The sequence below is a fragment of the Camelina sativa genome, chromosome 7 (assembly GCF_030686135.1).
Source record: "Camelina sativa cultivar CO46 ecotype springtype chromosome 7, ASM3068613v1".
Taxonomy (NCBI): Eukaryota; Viridiplantae; Streptophyta; class Magnoliopsida; order Brassicales; family Brassicaceae; genus Camelina; species Camelina sativa.
Window position 1 is genome coordinate 178,968 of NC_141886.1, and position 14,296 is coordinate 193,263.

Below are 14,296 nucleotides of genomic sequence, written 5' to 3' on the forward strand. Positions count from 1 at the left end.
GGGTTATTACCATCAAATTCATCATCCATTGAGTCCAATAACCCATCTGTTTGCCTCACTTCAGTATATTGAGATGATGATTGAGACTGACCGGATGCCTGAGATGTTGATTCAGCATATCTTTCACTATACTCCTTATACATGTCACGCATGACAATCAAAACTGAATCATTCAACCCCTTAGCAGTTGTACTATCTTCCCCATACAACTCCGCAAAACACAAATTAGCAAACTCCATTTTTTTACTCGGATCAAAAACAATAGCAATTACCAACATAATGTTTATGTTCTTAATCCCATTCCAATATTCATCAAATTTCTTATACATTTTCTCGGCATTAACCTTCACATCGGCATCACTATTAAGATAGAGTAACCGAAGCTTCACTACAATGTTAACTATCTCACTATAGCACACTTATGTGCATTCAAAGTAGTGTGGGTAGAAACTACCAATGTAGCCTGATATAAAACATTAAGAAACTTCACAAACCTTTCTATTTTACGCCAATCATTCATCAAAGGAGGTCCTATCCTTTTTTCTCCATTCTCATACTCTAAGAAATAATCATTGTAAAGTTTATCTTCGAACTTTATCCTATCAAAAGCTCCTTTGAACTAAATTGCTCTTGTAAACATCAAATATGTCGAATTCCATCTAGTGGTTATATCTAGAGGCAAACTACCCTTTGTGAATCTACCAGTTTTCACTCGCATCTCAAAAGCCTTTCTCCTATTTGGTCCTGATCTGACATAAGATATGGCATTGCGGACTGAAGTAACACTACTATCCATTTCAGCCATTTCGTCCCTAACTATCAAGTTTATAATATGCCTAGCACATCTCATAAGCATTTAATATCCATTCAACACTAGAGAATCTTTTCTAATTAGAGAGAAGGTAGACTGAAACTCACTCAGAGCATTGCTATTAGCAGTTGCATTATCTACAGTCACAATAAACACCTTCTCTATCCCCTAGTCAGCAAGACATTGTAGAAGAGTATTGGTGATTGTCTTACCTTTGTGATCCGACACATACTTGAATCCAAATGATTAAATTCTTCAATTGCCAGTGTTTATCAACGTAGTGTGCTGTTATAACCATATAACTTGAACCCGTGGATAGAAAAAAAAAAAGAAGCTCAGATTAAAGAAAAGAACCTGATCAAGAATAAGAATGTAATGATCAGAATATGGTGGAAAACACATACCTCTTACCGAGGATACCCAAATATCAGTGGTGAGTGATACTCTTTGCTTACTCTCAGTAAACCATTGTCTAAGTGTGGCCTTCCTCTCATGAAACATTTTCACTATGTCTCTTGTTGTTGTCCTTCTTGAGTGAGGCTTATACAAGTTTACTTAAACAATACAAGATAAATTTTGATTAGTAAAAACATATCTAATAAAAAAAGTTGCTAAGAGAATGTTAACCATGTTAAGAGAAGACTAACCTTGTTGCAAAAAAATCTTAATGCCATGGATTCTACAAACGACAATGGTAGCTCTCATATCACCATCATTTGATTAAGTGCCTCTCTGAAAACATGCTCAGACACTTTTGCACTCTATAGGTTTCCTTTTTGATGTCCTTGTGTAGCATCTTGACCTTCTTCCCACGCCTTGAATGCCTTACATATATCTTTATAATTCCTAGTTTTTTGTCCCTGACTTTGTTGCACATCCTAACCCCTTTCCACAATAGTTGCAGGTACATATGTCACGGCTTCCAGGTACTCTTGTGAAATGGCACCATACACCGGATATTGGCAGAAGTATCCTTGTGCTCTTATTTTTCTCAGAAGGAACTCGGAATTAGGGCTCGACGATGAGAGAGAGAGTTTTTTTTTGTTTTCCGAGTTGTGAACAATAAAAACTGTTCAGTTCCCTTTCTTTTGATATAAAAAAGAAACTGTGGATTATGGAAAAAAAAATTGTATAGTGAAGTGGATTATGGAAGATGATGTGTATTTTAATTTGCTGATGTGTATTTTTTATTATTTTTCTAATCAAAATCAAAAAAATAAACCTAAAAAGTAAATTGTAATTACACTCAGGATACTAAATATTTGAGCAATTTTTAAAATATTTTTAGATATCAGGAATAAATCATTAAAAATCCCAAAATGTCCAATCATTCTTATTATACATATGGGCCCATGGCCCGCAACAAATGAGTGTGTGTTAACGCAACAAACAACGTTTACCTGTTTCTAACAACGTTTACCTGTTTCTAACAACGTTTTTTTTAGTAAACAAAAGTGTAGACATATGTGGTTGGAGTCATCACATCGCTGACCGACTCAGTTAAGATTTAAGATTTAATAACAGTAAGAGGAGGGGGGTCTAGTCATTTTGTTTTGTCTCGTTGGCGGAGAGAATTGGTGATAGTAGTACTAGTAGGATAAGCTTCCTCTTCTTCTTCTTCTTCTTCTTCACCTAACTCACTCAACGGATCTGTCATCCATGGCTTCTTCTATGCTCAACGGGGCCATTACCTTCCCCAAAGGTTCAGCTTTCCCCGGTTCCAGATCCATTCCTCGCCCGACCTTACTCTCCGTCTCGCGCACCACCACCACCACACCCAGACTCTCCGTGGCAACCAGATGCAGCAGCGTCTCCTCCTCATCATCGCGGCCTTCGGCGCAACCTAGGTTCATCCAGCACAAAAAAGAGGCTTACTGGTTCTATAGGTTCTTATCCATCGTTTACGACCATATCATCAATCCAGGGCATTGGACCGAGGATATGAGGGACGACGCTCTCGAGCCCGCCGATCTCAGCCATCCCGACATGCGAGTGGTCGATGTCGGCGGCGGCACTGGTTTCACAACTCTGGGCATCGTCAAGACTGTCAAAGCTAAGAATGTCACCATCCTGGACCAGTCCCCGCATCAGCTGGCAAAGGCAAAGCAGAAGGAGCCCTTGAAAGAATGCAAGATCATTGAGGGAGATGCTGAGGATCTCCCTTTCCCCACCGATTATGCCGATAGATACGTTTCTGCTGGAAGGTATGCACTATCCCAATCATTGCTCCATTAATTTTAGTAGCTCCTTTCTCTTATCCATTCTCCTCTTTGTGTTGTTGTTATTATCAATCAATCAATCAATCAATCATCACAGCATTGAGTACTGGCCGGACCCTCAGCGAGGCATTAGGGAAGCCTACCGGGTTCTCAAGATCGGTGGTAAAGCCTGTCTCATTGGCCCTGTCTACCCTACCTTCTGGCTCTCTCGCTTCTTTTCTGATGTCTGGATGCTCTTCCCCAAGGAGGAAGAGTACATCGACTGGTTCACCAAAGCTGGTTTCAAGGACGTTCAGCTTAAGAGGATTGGCCCCAAGTGGTACCGTGGTGTTCGCAGGCACGGCCTTATCATGGGTTGTTCTGTCACCGGTATCAAACCTGCCTCTGGTGACTCTCCTCTCCAGGTTTTGTCCCCCGGCCCCTACCTCTCTCTCTCTCTTTTTTTATCACCTTTTTGGCTTCTTCTCTCTTTCATTGTGCTAAAAAAATTTGCTTGCAGCTTGGTCCAAAGGAAGAGGACGTTGAAAAGCCTGTCAGCAACCCCTTCTCATTCTTGGGACGCTTCCTCTTGGGAACCCTTGCGGCTGCCTGGTTTGTGCTAATCCCGATCTACATGTGGATTAAGGATCAGATCGTTCCCAAAGACCAACCCATATGATCCCCATTTGTTGTAGTACATGAACAATGTATCATTGTAAACCATCTTGTGGTTTGAGTCCTATCTATGAACAAGCGGAATATCATGAACCTTCTTTCTTTACATGTCTTTTACTTAAGATATCTATGCTATATACTGTTTTGTCAAACATCGACCGATTCCCAAACTATCAACTCTGCCAACATACTGTCTCTATCAGTTTGAATTTAATAAATTTCCACAACTTGCAAAACAGCAAAGTATAGTAGTAGTAACATCTCCGACCAGCATAATGAAATATGGAAATTACAACAAAAACTTGTGCAAGTCACCAAAAACCAATAGAAGAGTCTTCATCAATCGGCATAGCTAACCAGACCTCTCTGTCCGGATGGAGAGGTTGGGGGAGAAGGGCTGAGTGATTCTGCAGGAGAGACGGGTCCTCCTTTGATGGAGGATCTCTTTGGCCCGAGACGGGATTTAAGGTCTTCGCTAATTGGCTGCCTCTTTCTAGGGCTCCGGCTAGGGCTACGACGCCTTGGGCTCTGACTCCTGCTTTCTTCTCTGAAACGTCTGCGGTACCCATCTGGACTCCGAGAAGTGCTCCTTCTCCTTCGGTTGTACCTATGCAAGACAACACTGCTTTCAGAGGACATCCAACATTGCTTTGAAGTCATTAAAATTAGAATGACTTGCTTGACCAGCATAATATCACCAAAAAAAAAAGGGGGTAAACAATTTTAATGTAAGTGGCTCTAGGTGCTTGTTTACAAGCTATATATCGTCCTAAGCCAAAGCCAGAATATAGAGATATTAGAGAGTAAACCTTGGAGGGCTCCTTCTTCTGGGTGGGCTTCTAAAGCGTCCCCTCGGTGAGCGGTCAGAGTAACTCCTGTTGCTTGGATACCTCCACAATTAAACAAAACGAGGCTTTAGTACAATCAGCAGACCTGTCTTCGTTTAGCTGTCACTTGTAAGTATGTATATAGATTACGTTACCTATCCCTGTTCCTGTCCTGATAGCTTCTTCTGTCCGGCCAATGTCGAGGAGGTGAACGCTCAGGAGAAGGCGTATGGTACTTCCGAGCAAAGGAATAGCGTTCGGTGAATCCACGCCCCTTTCGGATGCGCTTGGGCACACCACTTGGAGATGGACTTCTGGTAGATTTCCCCACAGTATCCGCTGTTGGCTTCTCATGAGGACTTCTGCTTCCTCTGCTTCCATTTCCAAGGTCTCTCACAGGGCTCCTACTAAGACTTTTGCTCCTGCTGTTTTGGTTTTGGTTTCTCCTACGAATTGGGCTCCTACTCCTATATAGCAGTAGAGAATGGCAAAGTTTGTCAGGCACAGCAAATCAGACCACCAAATCGCAGAAGCAAAGCTTGAAATACAAAAAGCCAGGGATATAAACCTTGATTTCACTGAGTCATCCAAGTCAGCGTGTTGATCAGCTTTCGTGGCCTTTCCATTACCCACAGGTTCATTGTTCTTCAGGACGGAATCTGGTTCCTTTCTCAGAAGGCTCTTCTCTGCAGGACTAAAGTCAGCAGCTTTTCCTACAAGCACAGTTGTCGAAAGTTTTCCACCATTAGTTCCAACAAGAGTGTAAGATTCGCATATATGCAGAACCGCCTACTTGCAAGGGGTAATGCATCATATGAACTTCGGATACAAAAAGTAGTTGGCAAATAGGGTTGAAAGAACCAGGATCCATAACAGGCACACTAAGTACCTTTAGCTTTCACTGACTTTCTGGCTTTATCATGGCTCACTCTCTCATCATCGGAACTGCAGCTACTCTCGGTGTCACTCGAACTATCCATGTTTCTGTAAGGAAACACTAATAAAATCAAGCAAACCAACTGGCAGCGAAATTATATTACCATGAACATGAACTAATAATAGTCAAACCTGCGCCGAGGTTTTCTATCTTGACGAGCTTTCTTTCTCCCATTTCGTCCTTTAATCATTCTTTCCCCGCGTCGGCCTTTGTGTCTCTTTGTTGTCCTCTTCCTACGCTTCCCATCACTGGAAGAACTAGACTCATAGGAGGATGAATATGTTTCTGATTCCGAATCTGAGTCTGAGTCGGAACTTGAGCTATATGAATCCGACGAGGAGTATCTTCTTTTTCGCTTTATCTTTTTCTCCTTAGATTCTTTTTTGTGTGTCCCCTTAGGTTCACGGTCAGATGCATCACCAGAAGATTTGACCTTGTCTGATTTTTTTGATTTCCCTGAAAATCATTAGTGTATACCCATCATTAATCTAAACTCCACATTCAAAGATTTAACTTCATTACCTTTTTCTCTTTCAGAAACATCAGGTGCTCTTATCTGAGACGTTTCTCCAGAGTCTATTATCTCAACTGGGCTAGTAGGTTGCCCATCACTCGTCCCCACAAATTCCATTTTCTTGATTACTGTCATTCCCTCAACAACTTTTCCAAATACAACATGCTTCCTAAAATATGATTGAAGAAAATCAGTAACCTTGACAATGCATTAAACCTTGCACGTCATTTACAATGAACTTGAATTTCACAAAACGAAAAAAAAATGTAGGAGCAGAGATACCCATCAAGATGTGACTGGCTTTTAAAAAGTATAAAAAATTGGGACCCGTTAGTGTTTGGGCCACAATTAGCCATCGAAAGGACTCCAGCTCCATCATGGTCCAGTCTAAAATTCTCATCTGTAAGGATAACAGGGATAAACTGAGAACAGAAGTCAACTTCACAAAGCCGGAAACAGAGAAAACGAAATTATACCTGAAAACTTCCCACCATAGATGCTCTCCCCACCAGTGCCTGCAAAGCAACAAATTTGGGCATTACTATAGGTAAAACTGAGTACATCAGTAATAGCACTCCAAAGAGTATCTGCTGTAAAATAACCAGCATTACTTCAGTGTCAAACGGATGAAAGGGAACCCTAGTACATTTTTTCCTAGTCACAGTGCTAATGTTTTTCATCATATAAAACATATAAACTAAGCTTCTTGTGTCAATTCCTGAAACCTTTGTGTTAATTAACTAGTAACTAGATAATCTCTGCGTCCACAATGTATATATCACCATAAAAAACATATGTTACCGTAACGAATGAATATTGTGATGTCATGTTGTAATATATACACTGGTGTGGAAAATAATATAATTTCATGTGTAAAGGATAACAAGTTTGAAGATTACCATTTCCATTAGAAAAATCACCTCCCTGTAAGAATGAGAACCAAAGTGTGAATGAAGAGCTTGTTTTAATTACAAAATGGTAGAGCAAATTTTCTAGGACAGCAAAAAAAAAAAATGTAGAAAAGCATACATACTTGAGCCATAAATCCTTTGATAACTCGATGGAAAGATGATCCTTTGAAATGTAGAGGCTTGGCGGTGGTCTTTCCAACGCCGGCCTCGCCTGCAACAACAAGTAAAGAACAAATGAACTGAGAAGCCCATAATCTTATAAAAAGCAAAGCAAAGCAGGGTCAATTGCAATCTGCCGAGACAGAGATAGATATAAGGTACCTGTGCACAGGGCACGGAAGTTTTCTGCAGTCTTGGGGACAACATCAGCAAAAAGCTACCATTGACACAGGTGAAAACAAAAAAAGCATAAGAAGCTCGAGACAGAAACGAACAGGGGAAAGCAAAAACAAAAAAATAAAAAGGCAGAGTGCTGAAGTAATAATACCTCAATAACAATCCGTTCAACTGGACCATCACCAATTGATACATCCAAGAAAACAAAAGGATTCTTGTTTTTAGTCATCGCTACAAACAAAGGAAAACATCCGTGAGAAGTAGAAAAGTTTAGAATAAAATCCCCAATAATTATAATTACACACCGCAGTTAACATTGAAGCAGGGGAGAATACAACAAAACTTGTGGTCGATTGAAACCAAAATAGCAGATCTATCAAACTTATATCGCTCTTATTGAAGAAACTAAAACCCTAAATAAACCCTAAAAGAAGTAGAGTCAGAGAGAAAGATGAATGGAGTCGAGAGAGTCAGATATAACAATAATGAAGCCCAGTAAGAAATAAAGCGAGGTCGGGAGACTCCTACCCAACTCTAAGCGGATCGAGCGAGCGAGTCGGAGACTGAAACGGAGACGGTGGTGATTATGAATGAGAGAAACGAAGAGGAGAGAGTAGAACAAAAGAGAGGATAAATAAAAATAATCTTAGTTAAAAACTTATAGTACATTGCCACGTGTCGAATCCAGTTAATGGGGTTAATTTTTATATAGGCTAGCGGCCTCATCCATCGAGCCCGATGGGCCTCCAAATTGAAATGGAAGATGATGATGACGACTACTCTGCGGCCGCGACTACCCATCTCTTCGACCGCCCGATCCCGCTGCTCCGGGGACCAGTACCCGCCGGTGGTTCTCATGTTCTAGCTTTCCGATCCCTGGATTCATGGTCAGCCGCTTTCAAGCGCTGCGAAACCCTAATCAAGGAGCAGTGCGAGGAAGGTGCTAGGATTGGGTGCGCCGTCTCCGCCTCCAAGAACTGTAAGCCGCCGTGGTGGCGGGGCTCTGGTGACATGAGGGAGCGAGACAAGTGCGAAGAGCGGGAATTTAAGGCATGTGTGGCTGCCGCCATGGGCAAGTGTGCGGGCTTCGCCAGAGACAAGTGTTCTGGAGCGTTTTTAGAGGCGCGAGTCGCCAGTGAGGTTGAGGGATTGGTGTGGCTAGCGTCAATGCCGGAGGAAAGCACGTGGCGTCATCTCATGGGGCTGGGTTCGCTGGCTCAGACCAAGTGCCGCAGAGCCAGGGATCTTCTAAACCATTATAAGTCAAACCAAACTCTTAATAAGTTGCAGGCTGATGATGATTAGTTATGGTGTATTCTGTGATGATGTTTCCCTTTTTCTTATTTCTGGTTAAGTTTGTTCAGATTTCATTTAGATGATAGGCCGTCTCAAACAGACTCTTGAGATTTTGTTAAGCTTGGTACTACTCTGAATGACTCTTGTTTCTTATATCCCTATACATAACTGCGTGATCAATTTCAAATGTATGTCACTAAGCTACCAAAGCCTCTTGTATTGTGTGTTACCCCTATGTATACGTTATGTTTCGTCTACAACCTCTAGCCTTGCCAACTGCAAACTTTGATGATATTATTGAGGAGTTTCTTAGTGTTTGCTTTGCCAAGATTCCTTGTTGATATATTGTCTTGATGTTGAATCTGCAGAGCTCTTTCTTTGGTGGTCTGTGGTCACGTCTAGTTTTAGTGGAGGTCAACTCATTTTGTGTTTTTACAAAGTCAACTACTGCTGCTGCTTTTTTAAGTCTTGCTGTGTGTCGTCACATGAAAAAGAAAGAGATGAGGCTCACATTTCTTGACAACGAAAATGGAAACTGCTACGAAGTTTCGGGGATGGAACTGATGATAAGCCTTCTTCTCTGTCCTAGACGATTCTCACACGCTACTCTCTATTAATATATTCAACCAACCTCTTCTTTGTTTTCTTTCTGTAAAAATGGTTTTGTGGAAAAGTAGGAGTGACAAACTCGGTTTTGTTTCATTCATGAATCAAGTGCACATTTGAGTAGTATTAATTCAGTTAATTAGATGAAACAAGTTGGTGTAGAAGATTCAAAAGCTCTAATCCTTTTTTTCCTTTCTTTCCTTTTGCCATTATGGCCATTTCTTATATTCGTCCTTGCGGACTAAGCATTCGGCAAGTTGGTACACGCACGCTATTGCTCATCGTTCTACAATGACGGCTTGTCCACACCACACTAGATTGTTACATCATCATATGGCTGTTTTTACATAAATTACCAAATCTCAGATTAACTCTTTTCGTTTTTTTTTACAATGGTTCGAAACCCAAGCAAGAGCCAATAGATAAGTCAACACACAAGTACAAAAGGATGTGCGGCCCATGTCCTTTGATCGACATGCCTGCGTGTTTACAACGTGTTTTGAGTGGTTAAACCGCCTGAAAAAAAAAACTACGACGAGTTAAAAATTAATACAAGAGACTTAAATAGTTTTAAGCAGAAAAAGTGTAATCCAAAGGCGGCCAAATATGGATTTAAATATTAGAGCACGAAGCTCATGGTTTTGAAGAGTAAATCATTTCTTCCGAGTCTTGAGTGTCTTTCAAGTCACACCACATATAGACGAGACTCTTTTATTTCCCCAAAAACTCTCTCTTTCTTTACACACAAAAGCATATGAGAGACCTCCAGAAATATGATTGCAGTGCTCTCTTGCTCAACCTTACCACCCCCAGCCTCAACAAGGCCCAGAGGCGTTGGCGTTTTGCCTATGCTGCCATCTACTCTGTGAGGGCTATGCTCTCTCTCGTTAAGGAGATGGTTCCCGCAAGGATTGATCCTAAAATATCTGATGAATCCCTCTCTCTCTCCTACACAGACCTCGAGTCCACTGATGGAGCAAAGATCAACTCTATGCCTCTCTCTTACGTGCCTGACATCGATCATGAGCGACTTGTGGAGATCATGAAGGGTAAGGACTTACCTGGCATCCAAGCGCTGGGTGGCGTTGCTGGTGTCGCTACTTCCCTAAGGACAAACGCAACCAAAGGGATCCATGGGAATGAGCAAGAAATCAGCAGACTTCGTGACCTCTTTGGCTCTAACACCTACCATAAGCCACCGCCTAAAGGACTTTTCTTCTTCGTGTATGAAGCTTTCAAAGACCTAACCATCTTGATCTTGTTGGTCTGTGCCACTCTCGCCCTTGGCTTCGGGATCAAAGAACACGGCATCAAAGAAGGTTGGTACGAAGGCGGAAGCATCTTCGTAGCAGTCTTCTTGGTCATAGTTGTCTCTGCTCTCAGCAACTTCAGGCAGGAAAGACAGTTCGACAAGCTGTCCAAGATAAGCAATAATATCAAAGTGGAAGTCCTTAGAGACAGCAGGCGGCAACATATCTCCATCTTTGACGTTGTTGTTGGTGATGTTGTCTTCTTGAAGATTGGAGATCAGATTCCAGCTGATGGTCTGTTCTTGGATGGGCATTCACTTCAGGTGGACGAGTCTAGTATGACCGGAGAGAGTGACCATCTCGAAGTTGATCTCAAGGATAATCCCTTCTTGTTCTCTGGCACGAAGATAGTTGACGGGTTTGCCCAGATGCTAGTTGTCTCCGTGGGTATGAGCACAACCTGGGGACAGACGATGAGCTCCATAAACCAAGATTCTAGCGAGAGAACACCTTTGCAGGTCCGTCTGGACACGCTGACCTCCACCATAGGGAAAGTTGGTCTTACAGTGGCTGCACTTGTCCTGGTGGTGTTACTAGTCCGTTACTTCACAGGGAACACAGAGAAAGAGGGTAAAAGAGAATACAACGGGAGCAAAACACCTATTGATACTGTGGTTAATTCCGTGGTGCGAATCGTGGCAGCTGCTGTCACCATTGTCGTTGTGGCTATCCCGGAAGGCTTGCCATTGGCTGTGACTCTGACGCTGGCTTACTCCATGAAAAGAATGATGTCTGATCAAGCTATGGTCAGAAAGCTCTCGGCGTGTGAGACAATGGGCTCAGCGACAGTGATATGCACAGACAAAACAGGCACTTTAACACTGAACGAGATGAAGGTAACCAAGTTTTGGCTTGGCCAAGAGTCAATCCATGAAGACTCTACCAAGATGATCTCATCTGACGTTCTCAATCTGCTTTACCAAGGCACCGGTCTAAACACGACGGGAAGCGTCTGTGTGTCAGACTCAGGATCAACGCCTGAGTTCTCGGGCAGTCCAACAGAGAAGGCTCTTTTGTCTTGGACTGTGCTAAATCTGGGTATGGATATGGAGTCAGTGAAGCAGAAACACGATGTTCTCCGCGTAGAGACTTTCAACTCAGCAAAAAAACGAAGTGGAGTTTTGGTCCGAAGAAAAGCTGACTATACAGTTCATGTACACTGGAAAGGAGCCGCTGAAATGGTCCTAGCTATGTGTTCTCACTACTACACGAGCACTGGGTCTGTTGACTTATTGGACTCCACCGCAAAGAACAGAATTGAGGCAATAATTCAAGGTATGGCGGCCAGTAGCCTGAGATGCATAGCATTCGCCCATAAAGTATCGTCAAACGACTCGGGATTAGAGGAAGATGGCTTGAACTTGATGGGAATAGTGGGTCTGAAAGATCCATGTCGTCCTGGTGTCTCAAAAGCTGTTGAAACTTGCAAACTAGCGGGGGTCACCATCAAGATGATAACGGGAGATAATGTTTTCACTGCAAAAGCGATAGCGTTTGAATGTGGAATCCTGGACCACAATGACGAAGATGAAGAAGAGGCTGTTGTAGAAGGTGTTCAGTTCAGAAACTATACAGACGAAGAGAGAACGCAGAAAGTTGAGAAGATCCGGGTCATGGCAAGGTCATCTCCCTCCGACAAGCTTCTAATGGTCAAATGTCTGAGACTTAAAGGCCACGTGGTAGCCGTCACAGGGGATGGCACCAATGATGCACCTGCACTCAAAGAAGCAGATATTGGACTGTCTATGGGAATTCAGGGCACTGAAGTGGCGAAAGAAAGTTCAGACATTGTCATTTTAGATGATAACTTCACATCCGTTGCTACAGTCTTAAAATGGGGGAGGTGTGTCTACAACAATATCCAGAAATTCATTCAGTTTCAGCTAACAGTGAACGTTGCAGCTCTTGTGATCAATTTCATCGCAGCAGTTTCAGCCGGTGAGGTCCCTTTGACCGCAGTTCAGCTGCTGTGGGTAAACCTCATCATGGACACTCTGGGAGCTCTGGCTCTCGCCACCGAGCGACCCACCAACGAGCTCCTGAAGCGAAAGCCAGTTGGCCGAACAGAGGCCCTGATAACAAATGTCATGTGGAGGAATCTCCTGGTTCAGTCATTATATCAAATAGCCATACTCTTGATCTTGCAATTTAAAGGTATGTCTATATTCAACGTGCCCAAGGAAGTGAAGAACACACTCATATTCAACACGTTCGTGCTCTGTCAAGTTTTCAACGAATTCAATGCAAGGGAGATGGAGAAGAAAAATGTATTCAAAGGACTTCATAGAAACAGGTTGTTCATTGGAATCATAGCGATCACTATCGTGCTTCAAGTCATTATGGTGGAATTCCTAAAGAAGTTTGCGGACACAGTAAGGCTTAACGGGTGGCAATGGGGAACTTGCATAGCAATTGCATCTCTTTCATGGCCCATTGGATTTTTCGCAAAATTCATTCCCGTTTCTGAGACACCGTTCCTCAGTTACTTTAAGAATCCAAGATCCTTATTTAAGGGTTCAAGAAGCTCATCTCTCAAGAAACCTTGAGAAGCCTACCATAGTAGAAGCTTACCAGTTTATAAGATTCAAATTCATTAGGTGAAACTTTGATGGTTGCCCACCAAGAGGTGCATTTACGAGGTTATGGCCACTGACTTCTAAGTTCTTTCAAACTGCTGCAACAAGGTGGCTTTCCAGTTCACTTTTATAGAAACATTAAGCAAGATTACTAGGTTGGTTTAAGAAGATATCTGGATGGCTTAAGAAAACTGAAGGAAAAACAATAGTGCGAGTTTGAATTTCGGCCTACCCATTGGTGGGTAGTAAGACTAGCCTTGGTTTATCTGCTGTACAATGGAAGGGTATATTACACCGTTTGTACTTTTAAAACTAAACAAGTAGGAAAGTTTTGTCTTGAGGTGAGGGTTACATACATACAGCGTGCAAGGTAGAGTTTGTCTGGTAATGTTTGGGTGAATATGTGAGAGAGAGACCAGTTTGGTTTTGTACAGTTTTCCTTTTTCTTAAGACGTTTGGCTTATAAATTCTACTAGATGAATCTATGGTAGATAAATAACGCAAAAACATGGGAATAGAAAGTGGAAAGGGTGAGAAAGCAGGAGAAAACAGAAATAACCCCTACAGCGGTTTCATATAGTGAAATGTGTGTTTGGGAGTTTGTTTTTCTTTCAACAGCCATGTGGAGTGTTTTATCAGTGACTGTTCCTAAACCAGGAAGGAGTGAGGCTGTCACAGCATGACCTAGCTTGGGTTTAAGCAAAATATGTTTCCACATTCCTCTATTAACCAAAGACAGATCATGCTGGCAGCTTCACTTGTTCCCTTGTGGACTTGTCTTCAAAATACTTAAGACAAAAAAAAAAGTTTAAAAAGTTTCGTTCGATGAGGAAGTTGTAAACGTGGAAAATTGAAACATATGTGATGAATGCTTTGTGGTTTGAGGCGTTATAGATACTTATAGAAAGAGATGAGAGAGGATTTGAGGGACAGATGTCAAAAATTTAAACAGATGGTTGGGTATAAAGGAGAGAGACACCACGAATTAAAGAAGCCTTAAACAGTGAATTAAAAGAAGCATCATAATGCATACAGCTAAGAGAGGAAGAAAGAGAGAGAGAGAGAGAGAGAGAGAGAGAGAGAGAGAGCGAGAGACAAAATCAATAGGGCTATGAAGAGATTAGCGCCTCGGCCTGCATACCTACATCTCCACCACCTGTGACCCTAAATATACTCCTTTATTGTGATACATCTCTTTCTTTCTCTAAAATCTCTCTCTCCCTCTTTCTCACGTACACAGTGTCGTACCTGATTTTAAATCTTGACCGTCAAGAAGCTTCACCAAGGTCCATGCTTAGT

The 14,296-nt window shown here is 42.1% G+C and overlaps 3 protein-coding genes across 4 annotated transcripts; 2 read left to right on the forward strand and 1 right to left on the reverse strand.

Moving 5' to 3' along the window:
• The first annotated feature begins 2,183 nt into the window (after nt 1–2,183).
• On the forward strand, nt 2,184–3,836 carry LOC104699536 (2-methyl-6-phytyl-1,4-hydroquinone methyltransferase, chloroplastic). The gene is made up of 3 exons (XM_010414850.3): nt 2,184–3,015; nt 3,128–3,434; nt 3,530–3,836. The coding sequence occupies exons 1-3, from the start codon at nt 2,471–2,473 to the stop codon at nt 3,686–3,688; spliced, it is 1,011 nt and encodes a 336-aa protein (XP_010413152.1). The 5' UTR covers nt 2,184–2,470; the 3' UTR covers nt 3,689–3,836.
• Nucleotides 3,827–9,124, reverse strand: LOC104699539 (peptidyl-prolyl cis-trans isomerase CYP63). 2 transcript variants are annotated; one of them, XM_087457776.1, is made up of 15 exons: nt 7,877–9,124; nt 7,738–7,772; nt 7,361–7,440; nt 7,195–7,249; nt 6,996–7,084; nt 6,862–6,886; nt 6,439–6,477; nt 6,245–6,362; nt 5,971–6,131; nt 5,580–5,886; nt 5,401–5,495; nt 5,080–5,224; nt 4,667–4,978; nt 4,494–4,574; nt 3,827–4,291 (listed from the first exon to the last, which is right to left on the reverse strand). In XM_087457776.1, exons 1-15 carry the CDS (start codon nt 8,065–8,067, stop codon nt 4,024–4,026), a joined length of 2,001 nt encoding a protein of 666 aa, XP_087313902.1. In that variant the 5' UTR covers nt 8,068–9,124; the 3' UTR covers nt 3,827–4,023. The 2 variants fall into 2 exon arrangements, with proteins under 2 accessions (XP_087313902.1, XP_010413154.2); XM_010414852.3 differs by having other exon boundaries at nt 5,580–5,904.
• Nucleotides 9,125–9,280: 156 nt separating this feature from the next.
• Nucleotides 9,281–13,464, forward strand: LOC104699540 (calcium-transporting ATPase 12, plasma membrane-type). Its single transcript, XM_010414854.3, has one exon. It carries the CDS (start codon nt 9,866–9,868, stop codon nt 12,965–12,967), a length of 3,102 nt encoding a protein of 1,033 aa, XP_010413156.2. The 5' UTR covers nt 9,281–9,865; the 3' UTR covers nt 12,968–13,464.
• Nucleotides 13,465–14,296: the final 832 nt, after the last annotated feature.

Bases quoted from the DNA above. Each gene is read 5' to 3' on its own strand.
- LOC104699536 (XM_010414850.3), top strand. From the start codon at position 2,471: ATGGCTTCTTCTATGCTCAACGGGGCCATTACCTTCCCCAAAGGTTCA. The intron at 3,016-3,127 runs GTATGCACTATC...CAATCATCACAG, and splicing joins AGATACGTTTCTGCTGGAAG to CATTGAGTACTGGCCGGACC. The intron at 3,435-3,529 runs GTTTTGTCCCCC...ATTTGCTTGCAG, and splicing joins CTGGTGACTCTCCTCTCCAG to CTTGGTCCAAAGGAAGAGGA.
- LOC104699539 (XM_010414852.3), bottom strand. From the start codon at position 8,067: ATGAGAACCACCGGCGGGTACTGGTCCCCGGAGCAGCGGGATCGGGCG. The intron at 5,496-5,579 runs GTTTGACTATTA...GTTTCCTTACAG, and splicing joins GATAGAAAACCTCGGCGCAG to AAACATGGATAGTTCGAGTG. The intron at 5,225-5,400 runs GTACTTAGTGTG...CTGTGCTTGTAG, and splicing joins AAAGTCAGTGAAAGCTAAAG to GAAAAGCTGCTGACTTTAGT.
- LOC104699540 (XM_010414854.3), top strand. From the start codon at position 9,866: ATGAGAGACCTCCAGAAATATGATTGCAGTGCTCTCTTGCTCAACCTT.